The 27,660-nt window shown below is 32.1% G+C and overlaps 1 protein-coding gene across 2 annotated transcripts in view; it reads left to right on the plus strand.

The window, feature by feature from the left end:
- Positions 1-27,660, plus strand: part of LOC140445264 (acyl-CoA synthetase short-chain family member 3, mitochondrial) — a 127,103-nt gene that overhangs the window by 12,286 nt on the left and 87,157 nt on the right. The window contains exons 1-2 of one of the 2 annotated variants that reach the window (XM_072537184.1): positions 6,578-6,815; positions 20,140-20,302. In XM_072537184.1, the coding sequence (XP_072393285.1) occupies positions 6,773-6,815; positions 20,140-20,302 (206 nt within the window). In that variant the 5' untranslated portion in view covers positions 6,578-6,772. Of the gene's footprint in view, positions 1-6,577; positions 6,816-20,139; positions 20,303-27,660 lie in introns of those variants that run through there. The other variant, XM_072537185.1, reaches the window with a different exon arrangement.

Below are 27,660 nucleotides of genomic sequence, written 5' to 3' on the forward strand. Positions count from 1 at the left end.
TTTAGCTTTTGCTACTGCCACTTTTTTCTTTATACTTCTCTTCGCTCTTATTTTTCCTTGAACTTCGTTGGACCACCACCAGGTCTCTTTACCTCTCCACCTCTCAAACTTCTTTTTTGACGTTTTCAAAGATTTTCAATAAAAGAATCTCTAATGATACTGATAATTTTTTCTACCATTTTTGTCCTGAATAGACCTTCTTTCCCATCTGTTAATATCCACCACTTGATTTTTTGTGGTTCTCTCCTATATTCTGGTTTAGTGTCGGTATTTACTTCGATGTCCAGTACAAGTAACTTATGTTATTTGGCTTACTGTCTCACTAACTTACCTAATTCACTAATTATCTTGCAGTCCTTACATTCATGTATATCTTCTTTTCTTGTCATGAAACAATCTATTTGGAAATTATTTTGTCCAATTTTGTATGTAATAAGTTGAGTTTCTCTCTTTTGGAAGAATGTGTTAACAATGGCCATATCTAATCTCTTGCTAATTCAAGCATATCATCCCTTGCTTTATTTCTAGTTTTCAAGCCCAGTCCTCCATGTATTGCTTCATATCCTGTCTTGGATTGGCCCACATGGGCATTAAGGTCATCTTCTATTATAACTTTCTCCTCTGATGGAATATTTCATCATTTCTATCATTCTCACCCAGCCCTGTTTTAGGAGCATGCACACACAACATTTAATACTTCTTTATCAAATACAAATTTTACTGACATTATTCTATCACTCGTTCTTACAACTTATACTATTTTATCTTTCATTTCACTATCAGCAATTACACCAACTTCATTAGTATTACTTTTCACTACATACCACAATTTGTATACTTCTCCTAGTTCTTTTGTCCCTTTTCGTTTCCACCCAGTCTCTTGAATACAACGTGTACTCACCTTCTTTTAAGCGCATCTACTAACTGCACAGATATGGTCATAATAGGAGTATATAAAAAGACCAGTTTGAATTCTACAAGAAATACTAGAAAATGTTAACAATCGGAAAGAAATTATATTGGTAGGAGACCTTAATGCAAGAACTGGAATAAAGGATAGTAACAAAATAGTGGACCCATCTGGAGAAAATGCCTTGAATAAGAATGAAATGAGATTGATTGATCTATGTGACTAATATTCGTCAAGAATATGTAATGGTTTTTTGAGATACAACGAGACACATAAATATACATATACAAAACCATGTCTGAATCAAAAATCAATAATAGACTATGTAGTTGTTGGATAATAGTCAATGATCAAGGTCGAAGAAACGAGAGTATATAGAGAAGCCACCTGAGGATCAGCCCACCATTTGGAGAGATTAAAAATATAGAATATACATAAGAAATAACGATCGCAACAGCTTAATAAAAATGTAATACAATAAGGGGAAAATGTAAAATCAAACAGATACCCTGCTGATTCTTTATAAATTAAGGCCAGCCTAAATGAAATATATATACGGAATAACAAATAAAGAGCGATATGAAAACATGAAAACCTTAATACACTTAGCAGTAGAAAAAGCCATTGGAAGGGAACATGACTAGAAAAAATAAAAAAACAGAAAACTATATTGTTGGACGACAACGGTAGAAAACCAAATAAAAAAGAAGAAAGTATACCAAAAGTGGCCAACCACAGGATATTAAAAAGACAGAACAGAATACAGAAGCAAACTTATGAAACAGAAAAGAAATAAAGAGCAGAAAAAAAAACAATTTTGGCAAAAAAAATATAAAGATATAGATGGTTTAATGGGAAGCTCAGAGCAAAGAAGGCATGGAGAACATTGAGGAACTTTAGATAGAATACCAATGAAAGAGTCTAGTCCTGTAAAAATATTACGATTTATTGTGGCCCTTTATTATGCAGTTCCTAGAATTCAGTATTTTCCTTTTGTTAAACTGTTATCTATTTGTTATCTATTTGTTATCTATTTGTTATCTATTTGTTATCTATTTGTTATCTATTTGTTATCTATTTGTTATCTATTTGTTATACATCTATTATGCTTCTAGTAGTCTTATTCTTACCCACCCCAATGATGCTGCCGATTCTAAGCAACGAGTTCTTTGCTTATGTAACATTTACTTTTATATAACTATACTACTAATAACTAATAACTAATATAATACTAATATAAAAATTAATTAAAATTTTATTAGAAATTATACTGTTTTCCTAAATGTTTTCTTTTTCAAAGATGTAAAGATCTACTAAAAGTGTTCAATTTCATTATTACTATTTAATCGCTTGTTTTTTTCTCTTTTCTAAATGTTCTAGTGTCATTTTGATTATGTGTTTATTCGAGTAACCCAAATAAACATATTTTTTAACAATTGTTTTGGTTTTTGGGACAAATTCGTCATGAATTTGATTTTTAAATCTAGGTAGCTCTAGTATAATAATGTATGTATTTAACCTAATATTCGGTACAAAAATTGTTTAGTATGTACGCTCAGTAAAAAGCATAAAGTTACTTTAAACTAGTTTTAACTTTTTACTGTTTTAACTTTTTACTAAGTTTTTCTTCAGCATGTGTTTTAATTACTTTATAATCTATTCACTTTTCGGAGATTTTTCCTGCGATATTGACTATTAACTTTGTATGTACTTGTCTTTGTTTGTGTGTGTGTGTGTGTGTGTGTGTGTGTGTGTGTGTGTGTGTGTGTGTGTGTGTGTGTGTGTGTGTGTGTGTGTCGGTGTGTGTGCGTGTTTTCACCTAGTAAATATGTGTCACAGAGCGATGAGACTATCTTTTATCGTATTATAACCCTTGTTTATGGGAGATGTTATAGAGCTACAGCGATATTATAACATGGAGAAATTATGTTGACAAAGCTGGAAGTATGAACGGAAGGATCCTCCTCCTCATTCCTTGAGCCCTTGTCAAGGTGTGGTGATGCTCTAAATATTATCTTGCTGTCTTCATTGTCTGCGATCCTGTGCCATATGGACGACTTCATGATGGATTTTCCCACCAGAGTCTTCATTTGGTCTGCCCATTGTGTTGGAGATCTTCCTCTTGGTCGTCGGCTTTTTACCTTTTCTTCCACTACCAATAGTTCCATGGTCCACGTTCTTCTAAGTGGCCGAAATGAATTAGGTATGCTCGGTTTACTTTTTTTAATAGCCTAATTTTTATGTGAAGCTCTTATAGAATTGATAGATTGGTTCTATGTTCTATTAAAGACACGCGTATCATTCTTCTATAGACCCACACGTCGAAGTCTTCAATCTTACTCCTATCGAATTTTTTGAAAGTCCAAATATCCCATTCCTGTAGCAATGGGAAAATAAGGGCATTGACCAACCTGAGCATAGTATTTCTTGTTATTGTTCATCCTTTCCATATTTTAATCAATGTAGTTGTTGTAGTTCGAGCTATTGTTAGTCTACGCTTGATTTATGAGGAGCAATCGCCATTGTTGGTTATCAGGGAGTCCAAGTGTACAAATCCCTCTACCGCTTCGAAATTCTCCACTTAGTGTATGTGTGGTACTATGCAGCCCTGTCTAGTTCTTTCTTTGTTTTGAATGCCTCTGAATATATTGCGTTTATTTCAACATTAGCTGTTTTTATCATACAGATTTCTTATTAGGTTAACTAGGTAGTTAGGTACTCCCATAATTTCCATTATACTCCAGAGGGGATCCCATTTTACTGAATTAAAAATCTTTGTGTATTTTACGAAACAGAGCAGCATTGGTATGTTGTATTCTCTCGCTTTTTCTATTATATGTCTGGTGTTCAGTATTGCTCCCGTGTTCCTTTTCCTTGTACGAATCCGCATTGTTCGTCGACTAGGTCTGTAAGTAGAAAGTTCTTTAGAAAACAATACGGCATATTAAAGAGTGCTCATTATAAATGAGTTATATTATATGTACTTAATGCAGTAACTTATGGAAATCTTCAAAATGTGTCACTTTTAATTTGCAAGTTGCAAGTTCAGTAGGTATTATCTATAATAATTTATTTGTAATATTTATTTGTTAAGTCGTAATAATTTAAACTACTATTATTTTTATATTAACAAGTGTTGTTACAACAAAATTTAAGGAGAACTTTTTTACTGAGATATTCTCTTCTAAATTTACTGGACGGTTCCATTGTCGCAACATAAATTGGTTCAATAGAAGTAGATCTCACAGCACCCATGCAAGACTATGTTTAGAAACATATCAATGCCATGTACTGGCCGATCCGTAAAGTACAGAGCCAGAGTAGAAGACATGTTTCAATATCTGCAGCCCACCAACCACTAAGTTTTTTAAATTTATTTTGAGAATATTTAGTGTTTTATTATATCTATTAAGCATAAAATATCAACGTGCCATTAAGTTTCGATGTCAATTTTGTATCAAGAATAATACCCAAATCATCCAAGAAAGTATTATTATACCAGGAAAGTAATTATCATTACTAATTATCAAGTTATGTCTAGTAAACATTGTTGTTTGCTAATCAAAATTTTGTTTTAGCCACTTAAATGTTTAAAATCTATTTAAGCTATTGTTATATTTTTTTAAATCAGTACAAATAAAAAACTCATCAGCGTATAAAATGAAATTTTTTCGATACTAATATTATGAAAATCGGCTGGGTAAAGATTAAATATAATACCTCAACAGAGAGAAAGAATTCAGAGCATTCTATAAGAAAGTTAAAATCAATAAAAAAGAATTCAAGACAACCTCCTGTTAATAACAAGAAAAGATATATTGAATAGATGGGTGGAATACTTTAACCAGGCACTTAATATAGAGGAAGAAGAAGAAAACCTGGAATGCGAAAGAAATCAGGGAAGGGAAACAGACGAGAGGGAAGAGGAACTACCAACGATTCTTGAAGTTAAAGAAACAAACCATCCGGAATAGACAATCTCCCAGTTGAACTATATAAAGAAGGTGGCCATGATACCATAATGGTATTTCAGCAGCTTATAAAAAAATGGATACAGAAATCCCTCCCCAATGATTAGAATATTGGAATACTTTACACCATACACACAAACAAAAAATATTTCCACGGTGGTAAATCGACAATTCATCAGATTGCAACCCTAAAACAAATTTTTGAAAAAAACACTGGAATATGGCATTGATACTCATTACATATTTATAGACTACAAAGCTGCCTACGACTCTGTGAATAGAAGAGAAATGTTCAAAGCAATGAAAGAGCTAGGAATACCAAATCAGTTGGTAAATTTACCAAAACTGACTCTTAAAAAAGTTGAATGTAGAGTAGGAATTCAGGGGGAACTGTCTGAACCTTTTAAAACAAATGACAGACTGCGCCAGGGAGACCGTCTTTGCTGTATATTGTTCAATCTGGCTCTGTAAAATGTAATACGTATGTCACAAATCACAACCACTGGTTCAGTATATAATAAATCAGTGCAAATCCAGGCCTATGCTGATGATATCAATATTGTTGCGAGAACGGAAAACGCTGTACGAAAGGCGTATGTAGCATTAAAAGAATCAGCTACAAAAAGGGGTTTAATAATAAACATCAACAAAATGAAGTATATGAAAATAAGTACGCAACCACAAATCCTTTGATCACTTGTTATAGAAAACGCCGTCACCGCAGAGATAAACCGCAGAATTTGCACGGCCAATAGATGCCATTTTGGGCTACAAAACAATAATACGCCCAGTCCTAACATATGGTTCAGAAACCTGGGCTCTAACAAAAAATAATGAAAATATGTTAGGATGTTTCGAAAGAAAAGTACTAAACCGAATCTATGGAGCAGTGAATGACAATGGAGTGTGGAGAAAACGATACTACTTCAAACTTTATAGAATATATCAGGAACCTGATATCGTTAAACATGTTAAGATAGGACGTCTGAGGTGGATAGAGCATGTAATCATTAACGTTGGTATCGCAGTGCATTAGTTGATATATTTATATTTTATAGTGTCTTTCCAACTTCTTTGTATAAAAAGAACTGTTCAATTTCATTAAGAGCTATTTTTATGACAGTCTAAGTTTTGACATTGTTTTTATTATATCGTTTTTTCAAGGTGGTTTTGTTTTTTTTTGCAAAATTATTGTCAACTGATTATTAATAAAAATTTAAAAAGAGTTACTACTAGCCGTCATCTGTACCTTTAATCTAGGTAGAATCTGGTTTTCCTAATCAATGAATAAATTTTGAAAGGTTTAGTGGTTGGGTTGGTACAAACCTGTAGATCTTGCTATAAACTACAACGTTTAAAGTCAATATTATCGTTATAGCATAGGTATTCCAGTTTTTAGACTGTTAACTTAAAAAAATAATATTGAATGATATTTAGATATAGAAGTCGAAAGGTCAATAACGAAGCGTTCATTGATTTGCTTATAAAAAAATGTCTATTAAAATAAATGCATTTTAAGCTATGACGGAAACCTAAGTCAAACCTATACCTATGTAAATTAATTCTACTATTATAGCATGAAACTTAATATTTATGTGGTACTGCCCATTCTTCTATTCTCGAATAGTGCACCGACCATCGATACCATTAACATAAAGGAATCAGTATGCAAAAAACTGTGAATGTTTTTATCAGATCACATTTACGTGAACACTCCAACCACCAAGTGACATTATCCGTGAACTTTCATAAACATTACCATACGTGAATTGTATGGTAATAATTAATTTCCAATCTTTGGATTTGTTTTTACTTATACAGTTCAAATCGGCTAGTAAAGAGTGATATTTTATGTGTTAATTTTACTAATTTCATTTAATTGATCTTTAAAATGATCTCCACTCGGAATCAGGAAGTTGCCAAGAAGAAGATGGGTAAGTTTAGAAAAAGTGAAGCGGCTAAATGAAAACCATTCGCTTTTTGTTAGCTACAAATCGAAATAATTCTGCGCTGATGGTTCTCAAAGATATCATCCTATATTTTGCATTTTTGGGATTTTATCACTAAAGTAATAGTTGATTTTTGTGTTTAGATCTAAAGTAATTTTTTGTTAGTATATGAACCATTTTCTTCAAATTCTAGTTTTCTCTGGGCTTGACTCTTTTAAAAATCGACTAATAAAGAGTGACTTTTATGTAATAGATCTACTATACTTTATTTGGTTTTAACTGGCAGCTCATTACAAGTGCAAAACTTCACTAATCTGCAAACAGCAGGTAAAGTGGTCAAACTGAAATCACATATCCTTTCCTGTTGAAATTTAGTTTTAGATATTATTTTTTAAAGAGTCCACCCTTTTCACATAGAAATAACAATACAAATCTAAGGATTATTTACCCCATACCACTCATGACTCAGTGTTGGAGAACCAAAAGGGGACAGATTTATATGTTAAATAAAATTAATGTTAAAGAGGATACATCGTAGATTAAAAACTTACTGATTTACTGATAAATTATGTTCTCTTCCTCTTCTTCCTATTATGATCAATTATGGCTATGGTTCCATGATTCTGTGTTAATTGTCTCTATGTGTTCTTCTTCCTTAGAGTGTTTATGGAGTATGTCTCCATAATAATTTGAATTTAGTTCATGTTTGAATATCTATGGTCCTAATTTTGGGAAGCATTAGCAGTTTCTCCGGAATGGTTGCTCTTAAATTTATATAATTTCTGGATTAAGGTTTTGAATTCACATCTTGGCGGAAGATTAATGAGATAAGTTTCTTTTAGGCCCAAAAGTTTTGTTGTAAAACATCGAGTTGTAATTTTCATTGATTCCGGGAATATTCCATTATAATGGGCTTCTGATAGTCTTTGGATGATGATCTCTCGAGTTTGGACAGGAGTGTATTGGCAAGAAGCTTCTTTGGTTCCCAACTGTAAGATTTGCTTGAGGGTCTATCATAATAATGTTTTAGAAGTATTGTCGAAACTTTAATAAATTCATGTAGTTAATTCGGATTTCCGTCAAAATTTGGAAGAACGCATAAATTTTTTACGTCAAATTGTAGAACTAGGTAATACTGATACTAGGTAATAGGTGATACTCTTAAATTATTTTGAAAATTATCTATATTTATAGGTAAAACTCTTAAATTATTTAATCTTTCTATTAAATCTATTTCTTCCCAGTTATTTAATTTTTTTGTTTAAATTAGCTTCTAACTCTAAATCTAAGTCAGTTAAGTACTTAGAGGCATCTGACATAAAAATCTTCTTAATTTTAAATAATAAAACTCGCTTACAAGATAAAGATGATGCTGATGTGCATTCCTTTGAACTTGAAGATTTCTAACTCCTAATTCCCTCGGGTGAACTCTCTGCAGGCGGTTTCCCTAAGGCTGGTTCGTGTAATAGTGGACAAACACAAAAGTGACCAGGATCTTTAAAGACTCTTCTACATCTTACTGACTGCGCCAATTATGAATGTTCTTTTGGAAAATACTTTTTATAAAAACATAAACACTTAAAATAACTTTTATTTACACCAGCAAAAACTTTAAGTTACAATTCAAAATATAATATTCAAACTACAAATAAAAATATATTAGACTGAAAAAAAGTAATTTACAAAGTTCTTCAATGTTATTATCAACACAATCTTTTTTCCTCTTTTTTTACGTGGTTCACGGCATTGGTCCAGTTATCTTTCGTTACGTTTTTTTTCTGAAATTTAATAAAAGATGTTTGACATCCTTCAATTTAAAAGTTGTATTTTGTCTGACAATTTCACCTATTACTTGAGCCTATACTAACACTATTGAATTTAGTTGACAATGATTAAGTGGCAAACCCAATACTGTTATTCCTTTTGTTTTTGCTATTTCTTCAATGGCATTCTGTATTTTTTTGCGTTGGAGCCAGTCAATTATATCTACTTCTCTCCATGAGACCGTCGCTAACTTTTCCACTAATTTTGAGTGATAGGGTTATCGAACAACCACAGCATTATTTGGGAGAAAACTCAATACCTGAGAAAAGTAATCCTCAAAAACAACGAAGTTCATTTCTTCGTGGTTATCTTCAGATGATTTTGAAACGAACTTAAATAAACCATTTTCCACAAAACTATGTTCGCTACCAATGTGCGTGATTATTAATCTTCGACCTTTTCCTGTGGGAGCATTTAAACCAGTAGAATATCCTTCTAGAAAGGCTTGTCGAGAACTTGTAATATTTTTATCCACCCATACTTTTGAAACGGTATCATTAAAAAAAAGGCGTGTTTTCACGTTCAGAGCTTCTGTACCAATCGCTCTGATGATTCCTGACAGGATGAAATACGTATAAGCAAATATACAGAGGCACTTTACGCGAGATCAAATCTTAATTGTCTTTCTTTTATTTCGATATACTCTTTATCAGTACTAGAAACCAATTCGCCAAGGATTTTTGCTTGGATAAGGAGAAATGTTGTGGAATACTACTTTTAGATTCTCAATATTTCTCTTACATCTTCTAGCATCGTCTGTTTTGCCTTACAACTTATAGAAGGCACAAATTAAAGCAAAAATCTGAATTTTAGTTCAATAGAAATCTTCGGATTTCTACTTTCGCGATTTGGTATTATTTTTGTTTAGTCAGGTCTCATCTAAATGCATTTTCCTTCCATCTAAATCTTTTATCGTTCTCAAAATAATGGTCAACAAACAATTTCTTCTGTATCGTTCAATGTAAAATTTTTCTTTGATTTTAACAGTAAAAACCTATTGTATTTAATGTAAAAATCTCCTTGTTTAAATAAAACGAATGAATTTTTCTCCATAAGGCGTTTCTATGAAAGTCATCTATTTCCATTGGCTCTTTTACTTCATGTCTTTTTGGCTCAGTAATGTTTCCTTCTTTTCTTTCACTTAAAAATCGCTGCATATCCGAGCACATAGTAATTATATTATTAACCGTTGTTGATGAACAAGGGAGACATACACATTTAACACAATAGATTTTTCTCTCAGAGAATACAACAGTTTTTAAGTTTAGCAGCAACAAATTGAAATGATGATGCCATTTTAAGGCATGGACTGAACTGCTAACTGATAAGAAGGACAGTATCAAATTAGTCATAACTTTCAACGACAAAGATCATTTGTCAACTTCGGCAAAGTGATTAATAAAGGATTATCTCCTAATGACACAAAGTATTCTATGAATGTAACAGTATAGATATGCCTTATAAATTCAAAAATAGTACTACTATTTAAAGAGAAAAGTTGCTAAGATACAACTTTTACAAAATTCGTACTTTCTATTTTCTTATTAATATTAGTGTTAAGAATTTTTAATTTCATTGGGTCCTTTTTTAAAGTGTATGTCACTAAAACAAATTTTAATGCATTACTACTAATTTTTCAAAAAAAACCTTTTTTGGTTTCAACTAAATCCATACGGCAATGTTTTATGGCCTTAACGCTAAACTTTAACCTCGATTTGAAGATTTGTATTCGTAATGAGCTGCCAGTTGCAAACAAATAGACTTTAAGTTAACTTTTTTAATTTGTAACACGAGATCTATTCAGAAACAAGATGTTAAAAAATTATGGCAAATTTGTAAAAACTGAGGTCGGTAATTGAAAACCCTTGGCGTTATTGTTTGCTAGAGCTCGAAATATACCTGCGCTGTTGGTTCTCAACGATTTTAGCATAACTCTTACGCATTTCTTCCACTTCACAAATCTTCAGCTTGATGATACAAACAAGCTAAATTTTGATAAAAAAATCAATTTTTTGACCGCAAAAAAGATGCAAAAAAGTTTACCACTCCTCCTTCCCGACTTCCTTTCCCCTAAAACGCCACCTCATATGGGGAAAAATCGATTAACCAAGAATCTGTACGCTGTAGAAAAAAACATTTTGAATAAAAAATGTAACTGAGAATTATAAACAAAAATATTTATTAGCACTTTTTGTGTAGAATGAACCGTTTTGTCAGAAATAACTCTTGAAGCGACCGGCGATTTTAAATAAAATTTATATCAACTCAACGGTAAAAATTCGATATCTTTTGATCAAAGCGTCCTATTGACAAGAGTCAAAATGCGTTTTAAAGGTCAAGAGAGCAACTTTCGTATGCAGTTTCTATATTTTGCCTTAAATGAAGTCAGTTTTATAAAGACGTTAAATAAATAAAGGTAGCACGATTTTTGCCATTTTTTACCATTTTAATGAGATCAATAAAATTTATCACTTCCATTGACCGATCGTAGTGGAATTTCTGTTGTTAGGGCCTAATCTTAAAAAGCTATAACATAAAATTTCGATTTTGAGTTTTGGCAATAAATATGAGGCATTTGAAATATGGCTAAAAAACGTAAAATTTAAATTTTTACATTACAACCGATCGCACGTCACAGAAAATGCCTACAAGAAGACGGTATTAGGTGGAGTTTGTAGCAGAAGTTGTGTAGTTTTTGTGATCAAAAAGAAGCAGTTTTAAAAAAAATTTAGATCGTTTGTAATGTGAATGTTTAAATTCATCATTTTTTAGGCATATTCCAAATGCCTCACAGTTGATTTGCCAAAACTCAAAACTGCCGTTTCATGCTATAAGTTTTGAAGACTATACTCTATCAATAGAAATTCCATAGTCATCGATGAATTAAATTGGTACATTTTATTGATCTCATGAGAATCATAAAAAATGGCAAAAACCGTGCAAAGTTTATTTATTTAACACCTTTCTAATAACTGACTGTATTTTCGTCAAAATACAAATATTGCTTACGAAAGCTGGACTCTTCCCTTTAAAATGCATTTTGATTTTTGTCGATGGGACACTCTGATCAAAAGATATCGGATTTTTCCCGTCGAGTTGATACAAGTTTCATTTAAAATTGATTTTACGCGTGTAACTGACAATCAAAATCGTCGGTCGCTTCAAGCCTTGTTTCTGAGAGAACAGTTCGTTCTACATAAGTGCTAAAAAATATTTTTGTTCAAAATTATCACAGCTACATTTTTTATTTGCAATATTTTTTTCTACAACTTACAGATTATTGGTAAATATTTTTTTCGGTTTTACTGCCCTACGAGGAGGATTTTAGTAGAAAGTCCAGGGGTAGGAGTGGTAAACCTTTTTACATATTTTTTGGGATCTCAAAATTGACATTTTAAGCAAAATTTAACTTGTTCGTATAATTTTTAAAGGTTCAGTGGCATTTTCGTCTTTGACGACGGAGTATGTCTAATATCTATCATTATAGAAAGTACCTGCTTACGTAGATAATATTAGCTGGTTAATTAATTAAAGAAAGCCGTGAAAATGAAATTTATATGGTTGTAAATATAAGAACAAAATCGATAGGCGCAACTCATAAATTATTATCAGCACAAAAGATAAGTTACTTACCCAGTTTGAATATTGTAGATAAGAGCAGCTAAGAAGAAGGGGCGTCACGTCTGTCTTATAATCCTCCGAGGAAATAAAAGAAAGTTCTGCGATAACACGGGCGGTAATGATATTTCTGCGTTCTGAGCTAAAGGTGTGTGCATCGCTAAGTTCTACGAAAGATGTAAGCGTCGCGAATTCCGTCCAGAACTGTAGTTCTTTGCATAAATGTAGGATTTGCAAATCACTGCATTACACTACACTTAATTTTAATCGACCGACAAATGAATCTCGCTCCTTTAGTCAACCACCTCTTCAAACATCAACCTTGTATTCGAGACATCTCAAACCGCTCCGTCTAGTTTTGCTCCAACTTCTCTAATGAATACTAACTTTTCTCCGCAACCACGTTTAACGTCATCGTCTCTTTTGTTAACTTCGTGTTTGATACATATAAAAGATGTCTACGGTAATTTCCAAAAAATTCGTATCCTTCAGAATACAAGGTCTATGACTAATTTTATTTTAGACAGTTGTGTTTCACGCTTAGGTCTTTCTCGTAATAAATTATCAATCCCCGTATAAGGTATAAATGGAATGTCGAGGTATACCACTTATGGTATCACTTTCTATCTTATTAAACCGTGTGATCGTGACGATCCTATCTTCTGTTTGGATGCGATTATTGTAAACAAGGTGTGTTTAACTAACCCAAAGTATACATAAATCTGAAACTAGCAGATCACATATTTTATCAACCAGGTCCTATAAACATGCTCATATTTGCTGAATTGATTCCTATTTTCTTAAAGTCTGGCCAAATTCTTGGCGAAGCAAATCAACCAGTAGCCTTAGAAGCTATTTTTGTTTATGTTCTACAAGGACGCGTCTCTGAGGCTCTTTCAAATTGGTATTTCACAAATGTATTACATACGTCTATGCAAAAAAAAACATAGTCTTCTTTAATGAAAACTTTGGAAAGTCGAAAACACAACTAAACCTCCTACTTTGTCCCATGATGATCAAACTTGTGGGGATAGGCAGATTTTTTGTTCTTCTACCGTTTTGACAACTCATTTCTGTTTTTTGCGATAGTTATTCTCAATATATCGGCATTTTTGTATATTAGAGAATTGTTTCAGGGACGTCCAGAATCTTGAGTTTACAACCGATTATATTTAACCCCAACATATGGTACTGGTTCCTGAATCCGATTTTAAATCGCCTACTTTTAAATCACGCAGTCTTCAAAGAAAAAATTGTTCATTCATTTATTTTTCCAAAATTTGCGTTGTCTTCGACACCAGTCTATATGACATTCGAGGTGTGTCTCTAAATGACAGTTTATATACTGGTCCTAAGCTTCAAAGGGATACCTCTAGTCTATTGCTTGATTTATTGCTTCACTTACGATATAAAACCTATCGACAAATTAACGTAAACAAAGAATTTTGAAATTACCACTGAATTCTCTAGAGATCGGATTCTTCTAAACCTCTCCAAGAATATTTCCTATATAAACACTACGTAATTTGATATTCTTTACTTAAAATATTTTCTTGACTTCATGCATTTTTTTCAAATTCTAGTTTTGTGAGATTTCCTCTTTTAACATCACGTAGTAATTATTACGGTTACTAGATGTATTTCGGAAAAACCGTACGACTTTTTAGTTTTTTTATTTTTTTTTGTTATTTTTTTATTTTGAAAATTACAAAAAATTATTGCCATTGAACTAAAGAGAAAACACAGTTTAAAGTGCAGTCAGTTGTTGATATCAGTTGAAGTTTGCTGCTTCCATGTAAATACTAACCATATTTCGAGCAGTTGATCCAGGGTAACCAACCTTCTGCATTCGGGATCCAAACAACTAAAAGATTTTTAATTTAGATCCTCATTCTTTATAACAGGTCCTCTCCTCATTCCTTAACTACACGACACTCTAAATATTATTAGCGTGCTGTCTCACATTGGCTGCGATCCTCTGTCATATGGACGGCTTCTTATAAGAATTTTTTAAACCAGAGTGTACATTTGGTCTGCCCATTGTGTTAAAGATCTTTTTTAGGTTTTAGGCCTTTTACGTTTCCTTCTATTACCAATAATTACATAGTGTCCGTTCTTCTGGCTATGTGGCCGAAGTAATTTGGGTGTGCTCGGTTTACTTTTCTTAATGGCCAGTCTTCTATATTAAGGTTTTCCAAAATTGATAGGTTGGTTCTGTATTCTGTCCAGAACATGCGTAGAATTATTTTGTAGACCCAGAACAAGGCTTTAGTCTTATTTCTATCGATTTTTTTGAGAATCCATGTTTCAACTGCGTATGTAGCAATGGAAAAAATAAGAAAAAATATGTGGTCCTTGTTATTGTTCCGTCTTTCTATATTTTAATTAATTTAGCTGTTGCGATTCGGGCCATACCTAGTCTACGCTTGGTTTCTGAGGAGCTAATACCATTGTTGATTATCAGGGAGTCCAAGTATTCAAATATGTCTACTTCTTTTAAATTCGCTACTTGGTCTATGTAAGGTAGATTATTATTTGCCCTCTCTGCTATCATTATTTGTTTTTCCGAATTCTTTGCTTATTTAGCTTAGCCATTCGGTGATGGTAGCCATTTTGACTTTATTCTTCATTCATTGATCTGTGACCGATATCATTGTAATCACTGTGATCATTTTAAAAAGGTACCACTTCTCTGTATAAGGCAGTTCTTTGATAAATATTTTTTGCGTTTGTGGCAAATTCCTCTAAATTATAATTTGAAAGACAGTATATTCCTAATTCCATATGGACTTTCTTCGAAATGGTTGTTATTTTCACCACTATGTTATCAAAATCATGTGCTGCGGCTGAATAATTTCTTGAAATAAAGCCTTAAAGTTATTTTTCTCAGTCTGATAAGATAGCCCAAAGAGCTGTAGAGCAACTATGTGAGCAACGGTGAGAAAAATTTATTTGGAACCTATTTTGACCTTAAATAATTTTTAATAAGTTTTGCTGCGATTTTGATGATATTTGCAGCCTATATTAATTGCGCATATTTAAATTAAAATTTACAAGACTAACGACGGAAGAACTTAAGGGGAGTCTAAGTAGGGTCATTTTTATAAAGGCTTGCTTTTAAGGTCGTTGCAAAAATCACCGTTAATATTTAAATTCAAAAATTAATATTACTATTAACAAGTATCCGTAAAGACGACCCTTAAAATCGTATTAAATATTATAAGCGTTTGAAGCAAAATAAATTTCATTCTAAAATGGCGTACATGGTATTTTTATTACATTTATTTTTTTGAAGTTAAGGCGTATATTTATTTCGTATATTCGTATATTTATTTATTTTTTTTTTATTCAAAAGGTAATACAAATTGTTTAACTAAATAAAACAATTTACAATTAATTACCTAAACTCATTATGGATGTATCCCCCATGGTTATTTGATCCACTGTCTAATTGATCGGTTAATAATTTCTTGGTCGAATTAATGCCAACAAAACCGCCTTTTCTCTCCTTTATCTTGTAGGTGATTACGTAGAAATTAAAAGAATAGACTGTAGAAGTGATAAAGATTCAATTGTTATGTAACCGAAAAAAAAATAGTTAAAAATGTAAGTCTATTGAATAAGTTTTCAATAACTAGTGACCACCATGAGAGGAAAAGTAATAAAACATTTCAAGAAGGACAGAACCAAACTTGTAACAACGAAGAAATTAACGAAGTCAACAACTCCAGAGACCCTTATAAAGATGCAGAATATATGTATATAGATAACAGCCTTGAAAATCTAGAGAGTAGAGGACATAGATCTGAAAAAATATATCATCAGATAATAAACATGGCAAATAAAATAAAATATCTGATATTCGTCAATATACGAAACAATTAATTGGAAATACAATATCAATCGAATAGAAACATATAGCAAAATGCACACAAATAAGAAAAAATATCAAAAGAAATAAGAAAATATGTATAAAAATAAAATGTAAATACTATTTTGAAAGTAATACAACAGAAGAAAGTATTTAGAAGAAATGTACCAGACGAAATAAAATATATTCATAAACTCCGTAATCCAAAAGGTATACAATAACCAGATAAAGAAAAAATAATGTAAAAAAACAAATATAAAAAGTGGAAGATTTCTACAGCATGATGTACAGTAAACATGCTACTAACCATCGTGTAACACATATTTCAGTATTCTGCAATTAAGCCTTACAAAATGCACCGGAAATTACACGCAACGAAAGAACATTTAAAATAAGAGAACACAGCCCCAAGAGAAGATGCAATGTTTTAAATCAGGAGGAAAAAAATAGAGGTTTTACCTCTCGTCAGGAAAACTTGTGGTAGCTCGAGTTGAAAAGAAATACAGTTTATATTGCCGTTATAGTAACAAAACCTGCCTGTGTAGGCTAGTAGCGACCTCCATATAAAGCAACAAAGAGTCAGGAGACTTCTATTCGATGGCGAATTAGGTAAACTACAAATCCAAGCTTACTGAAAGCTATTGGATTATGTAAGGAATAACCTTATATTCCAACAATTCTTCTACAATTTAACATTGCAAAACAAAATCTGTTGCACTCTTCACGTTACATTTTACACTAAAAATGAAAAGTAGACGATAACGTTTTTCTTTTTTTCAATTCGTGTTAAATTTCGTGTTCAATCCGAATATCGATCCAAAATAACTAAATAGGTATAACGAAGATATAAAAATATAAACGCAATAAAATACCGGGACACACATAACAAAGAGATAACGAAAAAGTCAAAGAAGCAACGAAGTCATGGCGGCCTGATACATACTTGGAAATTTAAAAATATAGCATATTTTCATTATATGATGACACAAAAATTTTAAAAGTATAAAACAGTGCACTAAGGTAATATAAGGACTGTTCAAATTCGTTGTAAACCAACGTATGTGACTAGAATGATAACCAACCTCCAAAGGGGTTATTTTACTGCAAGAAGATAAACAAAAAAAGCGGAGGACCAAGAATATAGGAGCTAAATAAAAGAAATAAAACTAAAAAGGGAAAAGTTCGAATACAATCAATAATGTTAGAAAGAAAAATCCAAGAGCCTATAAAACGTGAATAAAGGGGAAGCTCTTAACAGAAATATATATCTGAAGTTGTATATATTCATTAGTTAATGAGGTAACTTCTGACAACTAGTTCAACTATTGTCTTAATGATACTTCATCTATTTATTGAAGACGTTTCGCTTTCTGCTTAGAAAGCATCATCAGTTCATCTAAAAAGAACAATGTGAAAAAACCAAACATCCATAGAGAAGTTAAAACATGTGTGTTACCTCAAAAAGACATGTAGCAGTCAATGATATTAAATTTGTAGAAAAACCTTCCGATAATGGAACATTCAGAGATAAAGTTGTATAAACAATTAATTGAAACTAAGTACAGTTTACACATTAAAAAACTTGAGAAACTCGTTAAACTGTACAAACAGAATAACGTACCTGTTTAAATTGCAGTTAAGAATGCTAAGACTGTCAGGAATTTGTTTTCTAAAACTAAAACACCTTGCGTCTATACGAAGCCATGTTATAGTTGCTTCCTAAGACAGAGAAGAATTATTTCACGTTCAGAGCGCTTGCGAAAGCCGTTCTGATGATGCCTATTGGGCTGAAATACGTATAAACGGATGCGCAAGCTCCCTATACGTGAAATAAAATCTTAACTGTCTTTTCCTTGTTATTTCAATATACTCTGTACGAGTACTAGAAACCAATTCGCTAAGAATTTTGCTTAGTTGAAAAGATATGTTGTGGAATGCAAGTTTTAGATTCCCCATGTCTCTCTTAACACCTTTATCAACGTCTGTTTTTGCCTTGCAATTCTTAGAAGGCACAGATTAAAGCGGAATTCTTGAATTTGGTTTCGAAAATTAGTCTACGATTTTATTATCAGATGTCGCTACATTGCGTCTATACGAAGCCATGTTATAGTTGCTTCCTAAGACAGAGAAGAATTATTTCACGTTCAGAGCGCTTGCGAAAGCCGTTCTGATGGTGCCTATTGGGCTGAAATACGTATAAACGGATGCGCAAGCTCCCTATACGTGAAATAAAATCTTAACTGTCTTTTCCTTGTTAAAACACCTTTGTCACTCCTGGAACAAGGAGATCAAGTCAAGATCAAGTCAGACAGGGAGATCACTGAGAGGGCGTCTTACGACACACCGCAGGGAGATTAACTTATCTAAGCATACTTGTGCTCTTGCTCAGCATGCTATTAACTCTAAGCACAAAGTGAACTTTAATGAAGTTAAAATTCTTAGCACTGAACGCAATCTCGTTAAAAGACAGTTTTTGGAAATGTGTTCAATACTAAAACACCCAAATACTCTTAATAAGAGAACCGACATTAGTAACTTGAGCCAAATTTATCATGCATTAATTCTACAGAATTAGGCTCAATATGTTATTTACTTTAAATTGTCCAATAAGGTGTTTATGATCATATTTTTCATATCTAATAATAATAATAAAATAAAATAAAATTTTTCTTTCTTTAATTAACTTAGATTTATTAACTTACAATTTTATTAAATATTTTGTCAATATCACATTTACTTATATTAAGTAATTGTTTTTTTTTTGTTGACTTATTTAATAAAATCTTTTAATTGAAACTAATTCATAGAATCTTTTTCATTCACAGTTCCAAATGCTATGAACCTTGGACTGTGGAAGTTAAATCAATCTTCACCTGTTGGCTGGCTAACCAGTGACAACGTAGATATTATAATATATGATATTTTGGATTGACCTCGCTTGCTTTGTTTTTGGGTTTTGAACCAATCACTGGGGGGGAAAATGGTGATTTTAACCACCTTTTCCTTTCATTTTTTGGCTTTTTGACTTATAATGACAAGTTGTCACCCAAATTTATCATAATCTTTAAATGTACCGCTCTATTGCATTAGAGGTTGGTATTTCACCTTGCTGTTCTGTCACTTTTTGACCTCAAGGCCATTGTCTTTTCACGTTGTTGGCGTGGGTGTTACACCTGTTAATTCATTTACCTGCTGCATTCAGTAAGCTAAAGACTGGTAACTTCATTTTACGTTTAAATATTATATTTTAATCTCAACTAATTAATAATGTTACCTAAAGTCAAATTTAAATTTAACTGATAATACATTGTTGGAAGTGCATCTCATGATCTTTCTAGTTCTTTACACATCAATTTTAATGTTTTTTACTTAAGTTTTTTACAACAATTTTTTATCTACATGTATTATTATCACATGTTCTTTTGCTGTGCTAAGTTTGTTAATTTGTAAACTGTAGCTAGTTTCAATTAATTGTTTATAATAATTAATTAAAATTAATTATTTCAATAATTAAACTTTATTGCATGTTCCGTTATCGAAAGCTTGTTTACAAATTTAATATCATTGACTGCTACATGTCTTTTTGAGGTAATACACATGTTTTAACTTCTCTATGGATGTTTGGTTTTTTCACATTGTTCTTTTTAGATGAACTGATGATGCTTTCTAAGCAGAAAGCGAAACGTCCCACCACTCTTCGAGTGTACCTTAGTTTATTTTGGATTGACGGTATATATATATATATATATATATATATATATATATATATATATATATATATATATATATATATATATATTGCCTTTCTTTATCAGCTAGATATCCTGAAGAACAATGAAATCAAATCAAAGTCGTAAATTTATCCAAATTTTGAAATCATTACGGTTTATACTTTGCAGAATTTAAACTGATAATTTACTTAATTTTAAGCCCACTTTAAATTACAGTAGGCTTTTGAAAATGGCTGTTTATTGATTTAATATTTATTATTTACAGCAAGTAGAACTTCAGTACCTTTCCCTCTAGCCAGTTATGAACTAGAATTCGCCGAATCCATTCAACACCCAGAAAGATTTTGGGCAAAAGTAGGTCAATATATAACATGGTCCAAGCCGTGGAAGAGGGTGTTAGACAACACGTACGAACCTTTTACGAAGTGGTAAGAAATATATTAATTTATTTATTAATAAATATTATTATACTTCGCTTGACAATCATTCATATCACAATTTTTATGACATAGATGATCATCTCCAACATAATCTCATAAAGAAGTGATCATGACGGTGACAGCATAATATATTCAGGTATAAAATATCATTAAGAAATACCAACTTTTGAAGAAAGAATTAAAATTTCCAAGACAAGATATCATAAAAGTAGTGCTGAAATCAAAAAATAAAAAAAAAACAATAAAATCACTAGGAACGGAGAGAAAGATTATTACCAAAATCTATTGACTGAAGATCGTCCACAATTTCTTCCTGAAGATAATGACCAGGTTTTCCAGTCAGATACATATTTTATAAAAGAAAACTCAATAACACCAACTGAAGTAAAGAAAGCCCTAATGACAATGAAAAATGGACGAGCTTCTGGACCTACAGTCTCCCATTGAACTTTTAAAATATGGACCGCACTCGCTACTGCAACTACTTTCTTTTGTGTTTAATTGCTTGTTTAGAGGCGAGGAACTGCCACCTGAATGGAAAACAGCTTTCGTATCAAATGAAGCATGAGCCAAGTACCAAAACCAAATTTTCAGATATTTAAAAAAAAACGTTAAGAAAACGCAAGGGTTAATTTTGTTTGTTTATTTATACAAAAAATCTATACATAACAAAACGGAAAACTCAGTCTGAAAGTATAATAATGTTATAAAGAAACGAAACGAAGAAAATTCTTTTTTTTTTTGTTTTAAATAGGAAGGCGTTAAGTACTTGCCTACTTTTCATCAGTAACCGGACGGAATATAGCATTATTTTGCATGTTAGTGTTTTCAGCAGGGTCTTCTTGTGCAGTTTCAACTACTCCTAGCAAATTTTTGTAGAACTGTTGGTGCTGAGGATTGTTGAGATATGGTATCATTGATTGGAGGCTCTTCTTCTTGTTCACTGACATTTTGTTTTTGGGTTCCATTATCACTAATTTAATTTTTTTTAAATCATTTAGCGTCTTGTTCTTTTTTAAAATGTTAGTTTCACGCCATGATTCAAATTCTGAAAATGAATGGGTAGTTTTGATGTTTATAGGATTTTTTTTTCAACACGTATCCTAACTGATTGCTAACTTATAGCTTAGTGGTATTAAAATTTTTCTTAGCAGCCTCTTTGTTGTTCCAAATACGAAAGCTATTCATGCCGATGACATCGAAAGGTGGAGTGTATCTTGCGGAAGTAATACCGTTGATCAAATCCTCCGACACGAATGCTTTTATAGTTTTTTCCCGTTTTTCTATTAGTGCAAAATCTCTGTCACAAGTTATGAAACTGTGACCACTTACCAAAAATCTTTGCTCTATAGAATCGTTTACACCATTAGAAACTAAAAGTATCAATACAAACAAAATAAATTTATTTTTATTTTGGTTACCACAGTTGTCGCTCCAAATAATGATGTCCTTGTTAGTAAAGCTACTATTTAAGAAACGTAGCAGGCACGACGCAACTTCGTTTGCGCCACATCCCGCGAATTCTTCCTGTGAAACCTGTGACTAGTAGAACATATCTGAGTGAACTAACGTTGGTACAAAGATGATCTGTTCTATATCGATGGCCTGTTCTCCTGCCTTTTCGGCTTTCCTTTGGTAAAGCTCTAGCTCACATTTTGACTGGTGGGTACTACCTTTGTTTACACGGATTTCACAGTACAATCTATCACAGGTGTGACATGTATCCATTCGAGGTCGTCGAAAAGATAAATTTGGAAATTCGCGTATACAATTTATAAGTTACTTTAGAAAAAAAATTCACCAAAATTTAAAAACTTTAAGTTTTTAAAAAAATCTTAAAAAAAAAGCACAAAAAAGCATTAAAGTTTGGTTATGATACGTTATGATCATTGATAGCTTTATACCTTCGGTTTTTATACCTTTAGTAACTAAATGATTGGTACCTTTAGTTACCACATGTCTATTATTATCGATATAACCCTGATAGTGTGCTTGGGAATGACAACTACAAACTATATTGAGACCGTACTGTGCGCACAAACCAATCAACGGCACATATCACCAATCTGATATCACTTAATAAAGTTACCAGATAAATAATTAAATACAACGAGAAGATCGTTGAGAATAGAGATCTTAAGATAAAAATAAGGAGACAATGGAGAATGAAAAGTATTCAGATGGTACCTATTATCATGTCTACTACTTGCATTCTAAAGAACCTCCTAGAGGACATCAAACAACATCAAAAAGCGATACTTCTCGCGACGTCCTGATGCGTAAGATCTTAATAACACGGAAAGATTCGCCCAAAGCTTAATACTTTTGATACCATAGCTATCTGTCATAAGTTGGTTCTCCTTTTAGTGGGAATTATTATTTTAAAATCTGTAATTCAATTTATTTTATTTATTACTTCTTTTAAGAAGAAAGGTTTAGTATAATATAGGTTCTATTAGGTACAAGTCTATAATCAGTAACCTAGTTTTCACTGTAGACTCTTCGTGTAGCTAAAGTGTGACTATCACACAATGATTTAAAGAATATGGATTTCATTGACAAAACTTTCAAATCTGAATCGAATCGAATGACCGCATTCTATTTTAGTCTAATTATTTGCAAATTTAGCAATCTTGTATACACAAACTATTTTCACTCATTATAATGACACATTAACGAATCAAGTGATCATAATAACTGATTGGTGTCAGTTATTGATCTAAAAGGTTAAAAATATGTAAATATCCCTTGCCTTGACATTTATAATAAACGTTAAAATCTTATTATATTGTATCACAAGTGTCTAATAAAAAACTTCTTAGCTACTTACAGCTAGACCATGTTTTACTTTTTAAATTTTTTAAACAATTCTGCTGAAACTGTTGAAATATGAAAAGTATCCCTTGTATTTGTCCAGTACTTATATATACATATATATATATATATATATATATATATATATATATATATATATATATATATATATATATATATATATATATATATATATATATATATATAATATATACCAACGGGTTTTAATGGGTTAGTTATGAGTCTAAAATAATATGTCATAAAATGACTCAAATAGCATCTCCTAATCAAAAGTCAACCTCACATTCACGTTGGTGAACCCTGAAACACAAACGGGCTTTGACGGCCGAGTATCAGACAAATAACTGTAACGTTATTCCATTAAGAGTTAATAGTGCCAACCCGTCTTTTCAATGGGTGTTGGCTGAACTAAGTAGGCCGATTACCTTCAGTTGCAACGGTCAACATTACACATTCTACCCCAGCAACCCGTCTGACCAACGTGGTGAGATATGGCCAAAACCTCTAAAAAACAAAAATGTCGATTTTAACAGAGACGTGGAAGGTACTCCAGGTGTGTAGGAATTATATTCCACAATCTCACACTGAAGCAGGATTCCACAATCCCACACCACGGTCTGCCTCAAGAATTCTGGGGAGGGGGGTAAGTTGGCATTTAAAGAAGGAAATGACCAGCAAACAAATTCTGTATAGCAACATACAACAAACGTTCCATGGCAAAAGATATGGTATTGGGTATTGGGGATAGAGAGATAAGGTAAGAGAGATAAGGTATTGGGGAACATGAAATTGGATATAATGGGACTATTAGAAGTTAAAAGAAGAGGTGAAGAGTATGTGGACCTATTCAGGCAACAGGCTCTATTACAAAGGCAAGGAAGACTATACATACGGTGGAGTAGGTTTCTTAATCAACAATAAGAGAAAATCACAAATTCAAATAATTCATAGCATCTCTGAGAAGGTTACATACATGATCTTAAAACTCGATTCACAAACCAGAAGTTTGTGCCAATTTATGCTCCAACTGAAAAAGTAACTAATGCCGAAATAAATACTTTTTACGAAGAGCTGAAAAAAGTTATAGATAACAACAAAGAATCTAAAATAATAACAATGGGAAATTTTAAGGCTAAAATTGGAAGAAAGATTAAAGACTCTGAAAATAAGATTTGAAGTTTCGGATTCGGCTATGGATACCTTTTACAAAAGGAAACCTAACAGAAAGTGGGCATAGATCGCACCCAACGAAACTATTTAGACCATTTTATACAACATAAATAGAAAACGTAATATCGCTCAAGCTATTGAATCTAGCACTAGATAATGTCTTCAAAGCTACAAATTGGTCAACATATGGCATTAACGTTAATGTCAACAAGTTAGACCACTTCAGATTTGCTGAGAGAGAGCTTCCAATATGTTGGCCTAAAAATAAATACGACAAAAACAAAAGCAATGGCAAACACAGAGAGCCCAAAGGTATAACTATAAATGGCGATAACATGGAGCAAGTTCAAGAATATATCTACCTAAGACAAATGGTGACAAAGAGAACCAAAGTGCAGAAATTACTAGAGAATGAATGTCAAACCTAGACCCTAATCAATACAAATATGAACAAACTTGCCATAATAGAAAGAGTAATGGAAATAGCAATGTTAGTGTCAGATAACAAAAGTCGAAGATATTACAAAAAAATTGCTAAGCTCAAATGGACCTTCGCAGGTGTGGTCTATGTCCAAAAATGGACGATAGAAAGCTAAGAAGAAGAAGAAGACAAAAAGTAAACTGTGTATATGATCGATTTTTAATTTTACCTCCATATTTCCGCGTTTTTTTTTCTCCACTAATTTAGAGCTTTGTCGATGTAAATTAAAAAAAAAAACTAGGTGAGATGTACCAACTTTGTCTTAAACTTTTTGGTACTGTGAATTCATTTTACAGTCTTTGTTCTAACACTACTTTACTTTTGTTGTTTAGTATAGTTGCCTCATCGCATTCTCATATATCTGAGATATATTCTTATCTTTTATCGCTTGCTATAATTTTTGAATTTTTGCTTGCCATACTTTTATAAATCTATAAATATTACATACACTTTTTTCTGCTAGTTGGTTAATATAGAAAAACGTTATTCACACATGATCTACCTAGTCTACAGCCACTTTGTTCCTTTAACTATAATAACTGTTCTTTGAGATTCTCGTTTTTAGTATATAGTTAGAGATACTCTCTCCAAACTTTGAATATCGCTCCTTAAGCCCGAGTCTAACACGGTTTCCTTCTGCGACTTTTTTTGCTTATGGTATATTCTTTCTCTAATTTTCACGCAACATGTCGATTTTACAATATACCAAAAATTTATGGATACCGCTATTCTTTTCAGTTTAATAGCTTAAAAATTGTAAGAAAACACGCAAATAAAATTATCTGACGATAAATGTAGGTGATTCGACTTATCTGACGACTCGAACATGTTGAAAAAACGACTCTGGCGAAATATATCTATATAAAAGGCTAGGACGACAAGTCACACTGTTTGTCCGGTAGGGTAACTACGCCACCTAGGAAAGCTCTGAACTACCAACTGACATTTCAATCTACTGAGTCAATCATATTTTGTTGTTGACAATTTTTCCTTTTCTTCTTCTTTTTATGTAGACATGACTCTGTCTGGTTTTGAATGTGCCTTCAGTAAGTTGTCGTTCCATCGTTTTCGTGGTCTTCTTACTGGTCATCTTTCTATTGGGAAACCGTCTCTTGCCGTCTTTACTACTCTATTTGTTGCCATTCGGCTTATATGATCGTTCCATTCTACTCTTCTATTTCTTACCCAGTTCTTGATGTTCGCCACATTGCATCTACGTCGTATATATGTACTTCTAGCTCTGTCCCATAGTGTCTTACCAACAATTTTTCTATTTTCATCTCTGCTGTTTCTAACATCCTTTTTATCCTCTCTGTGTCAGATCGTGTTTCTGCCGCGTATGTCATTATTGGTTCGATGACTGTTTTGTAAATTCTGCCTTTCTTTCCCAATATTTTTATTTCTTCATATTATTTCATTCGGGCAACCTGCGGCTCGGTTTGCTCTATTAACTTGATCTTCCACTTCAGTTGAAAAAAATAATATAATACCTAGATATTTAAACTCCATTACTTGTTCTATTATCTAACCTTCCAGCTCCAATGTACATCTTAGTAAATTTGCTGTTATAACCATGCATTTAGTCTTTTTTTGGCAAGTTAACATGGTAAATTTTCTGGCGGTTATATTAAATTGGTGCAGCATACGTTGTAAATTATCTTCACTTGGAGGAGGTAGTATTGCGTCGTCTGCATAGCAGATTATTTTAAGTGATTTTTTAATTCCTTTATGGATACTCCTTTTAATATCCTTTTACTATCCTTTTTTAATTCTTGCTTTTTTATTATTGCATCCATAATCAGGTTGAATAATAGGGGCCTCAAGGAATCTCCCTGCCTTATCCCATTGCTAGCTTTAATAGGGTCGGTTAGTTCTTCTTCTACTTTTACTTTTATTGTGTTGTTTTGATCCAGTTAGACCAGTTATTAATAATGATAAAAGAAATGAACACAACTCAAAAAGATATGAAGCAAGAACAGAAAGAAATAAAAACAAATAAGAGAAGTTAAAGACCAACAAAACAAAACAAGCGAAGCTCTACTAAAACTGGCAGTAGAAAACGAACAATTAAAAAAAGAAAATCAGGATATAAGCAAAGATAATTCAGAAATAAGGAGAGAGTTACAAGAAATGAAAAAAGCAGTCGAAATAATCAAAAAAAATAGAAGAAAAAACAACATTGTAATGAATGGTCTAAAAATGGATACAAATGAACCAAGCAGATTAAAAAAAAAGAATAAAATGACTTTTTAATAAACATCTTCAAATTAATATTACACATAAAACAGTAAAAAAAATAGGCGAGAATACATGCGTAATAGAACTAAGAAATGAAGAGGAAAAACACGAGATCATGGCAAAAAAATATAAACTAAAAAACGTCGTAGGAAAGAAAGTATTCATCAATGATGACTTGACTAGAAAAGAGAAAGAAAAGCAAAAACACCTAAGAAATTTTGCAAAAAACCAAAAAGAGAAAGGCAAAGACGTCAAAATTTGTTACAAGAAGGTGTTAGTAAACCAAGAAGAATGGAGATGGATATAATGGAGATGGAAAATAAAAAAGGAACTGGAAAAACATCCAAAAACTAGAAAACTACACCCACAAGAGGAATATTGATAACGACGAAAAAAGCACGATGCAAAGGTAAACAAGGATGAAAATAGAAAGAAGATGAAAGATATACCGCAGAAAAAAGAAGAGATAAAAATGGGAACATGGAACGTAATCATCAATGAAAAAGAGGTAGAACTTGTAGAAGAAATGATCAGACAAAAAATAGAAATATTAGGAATAACGGAAACGTAAATGAAAGGAAGAGGTTTTAAGAAGATACACAAAGGATATTGGTTATTTTGG

This window comes from Diabrotica undecimpunctata, chromosome 7 (assembly GCF_040954645.1).
Source record: "Diabrotica undecimpunctata isolate CICGRU chromosome 7, icDiaUnde3, whole genome shotgun sequence".
In the NCBI taxonomy this organism is placed as follows: domain Eukaryota; kingdom Metazoa; phylum Arthropoda; class Insecta; order Coleoptera; family Chrysomelidae; genus Diabrotica; species Diabrotica undecimpunctata.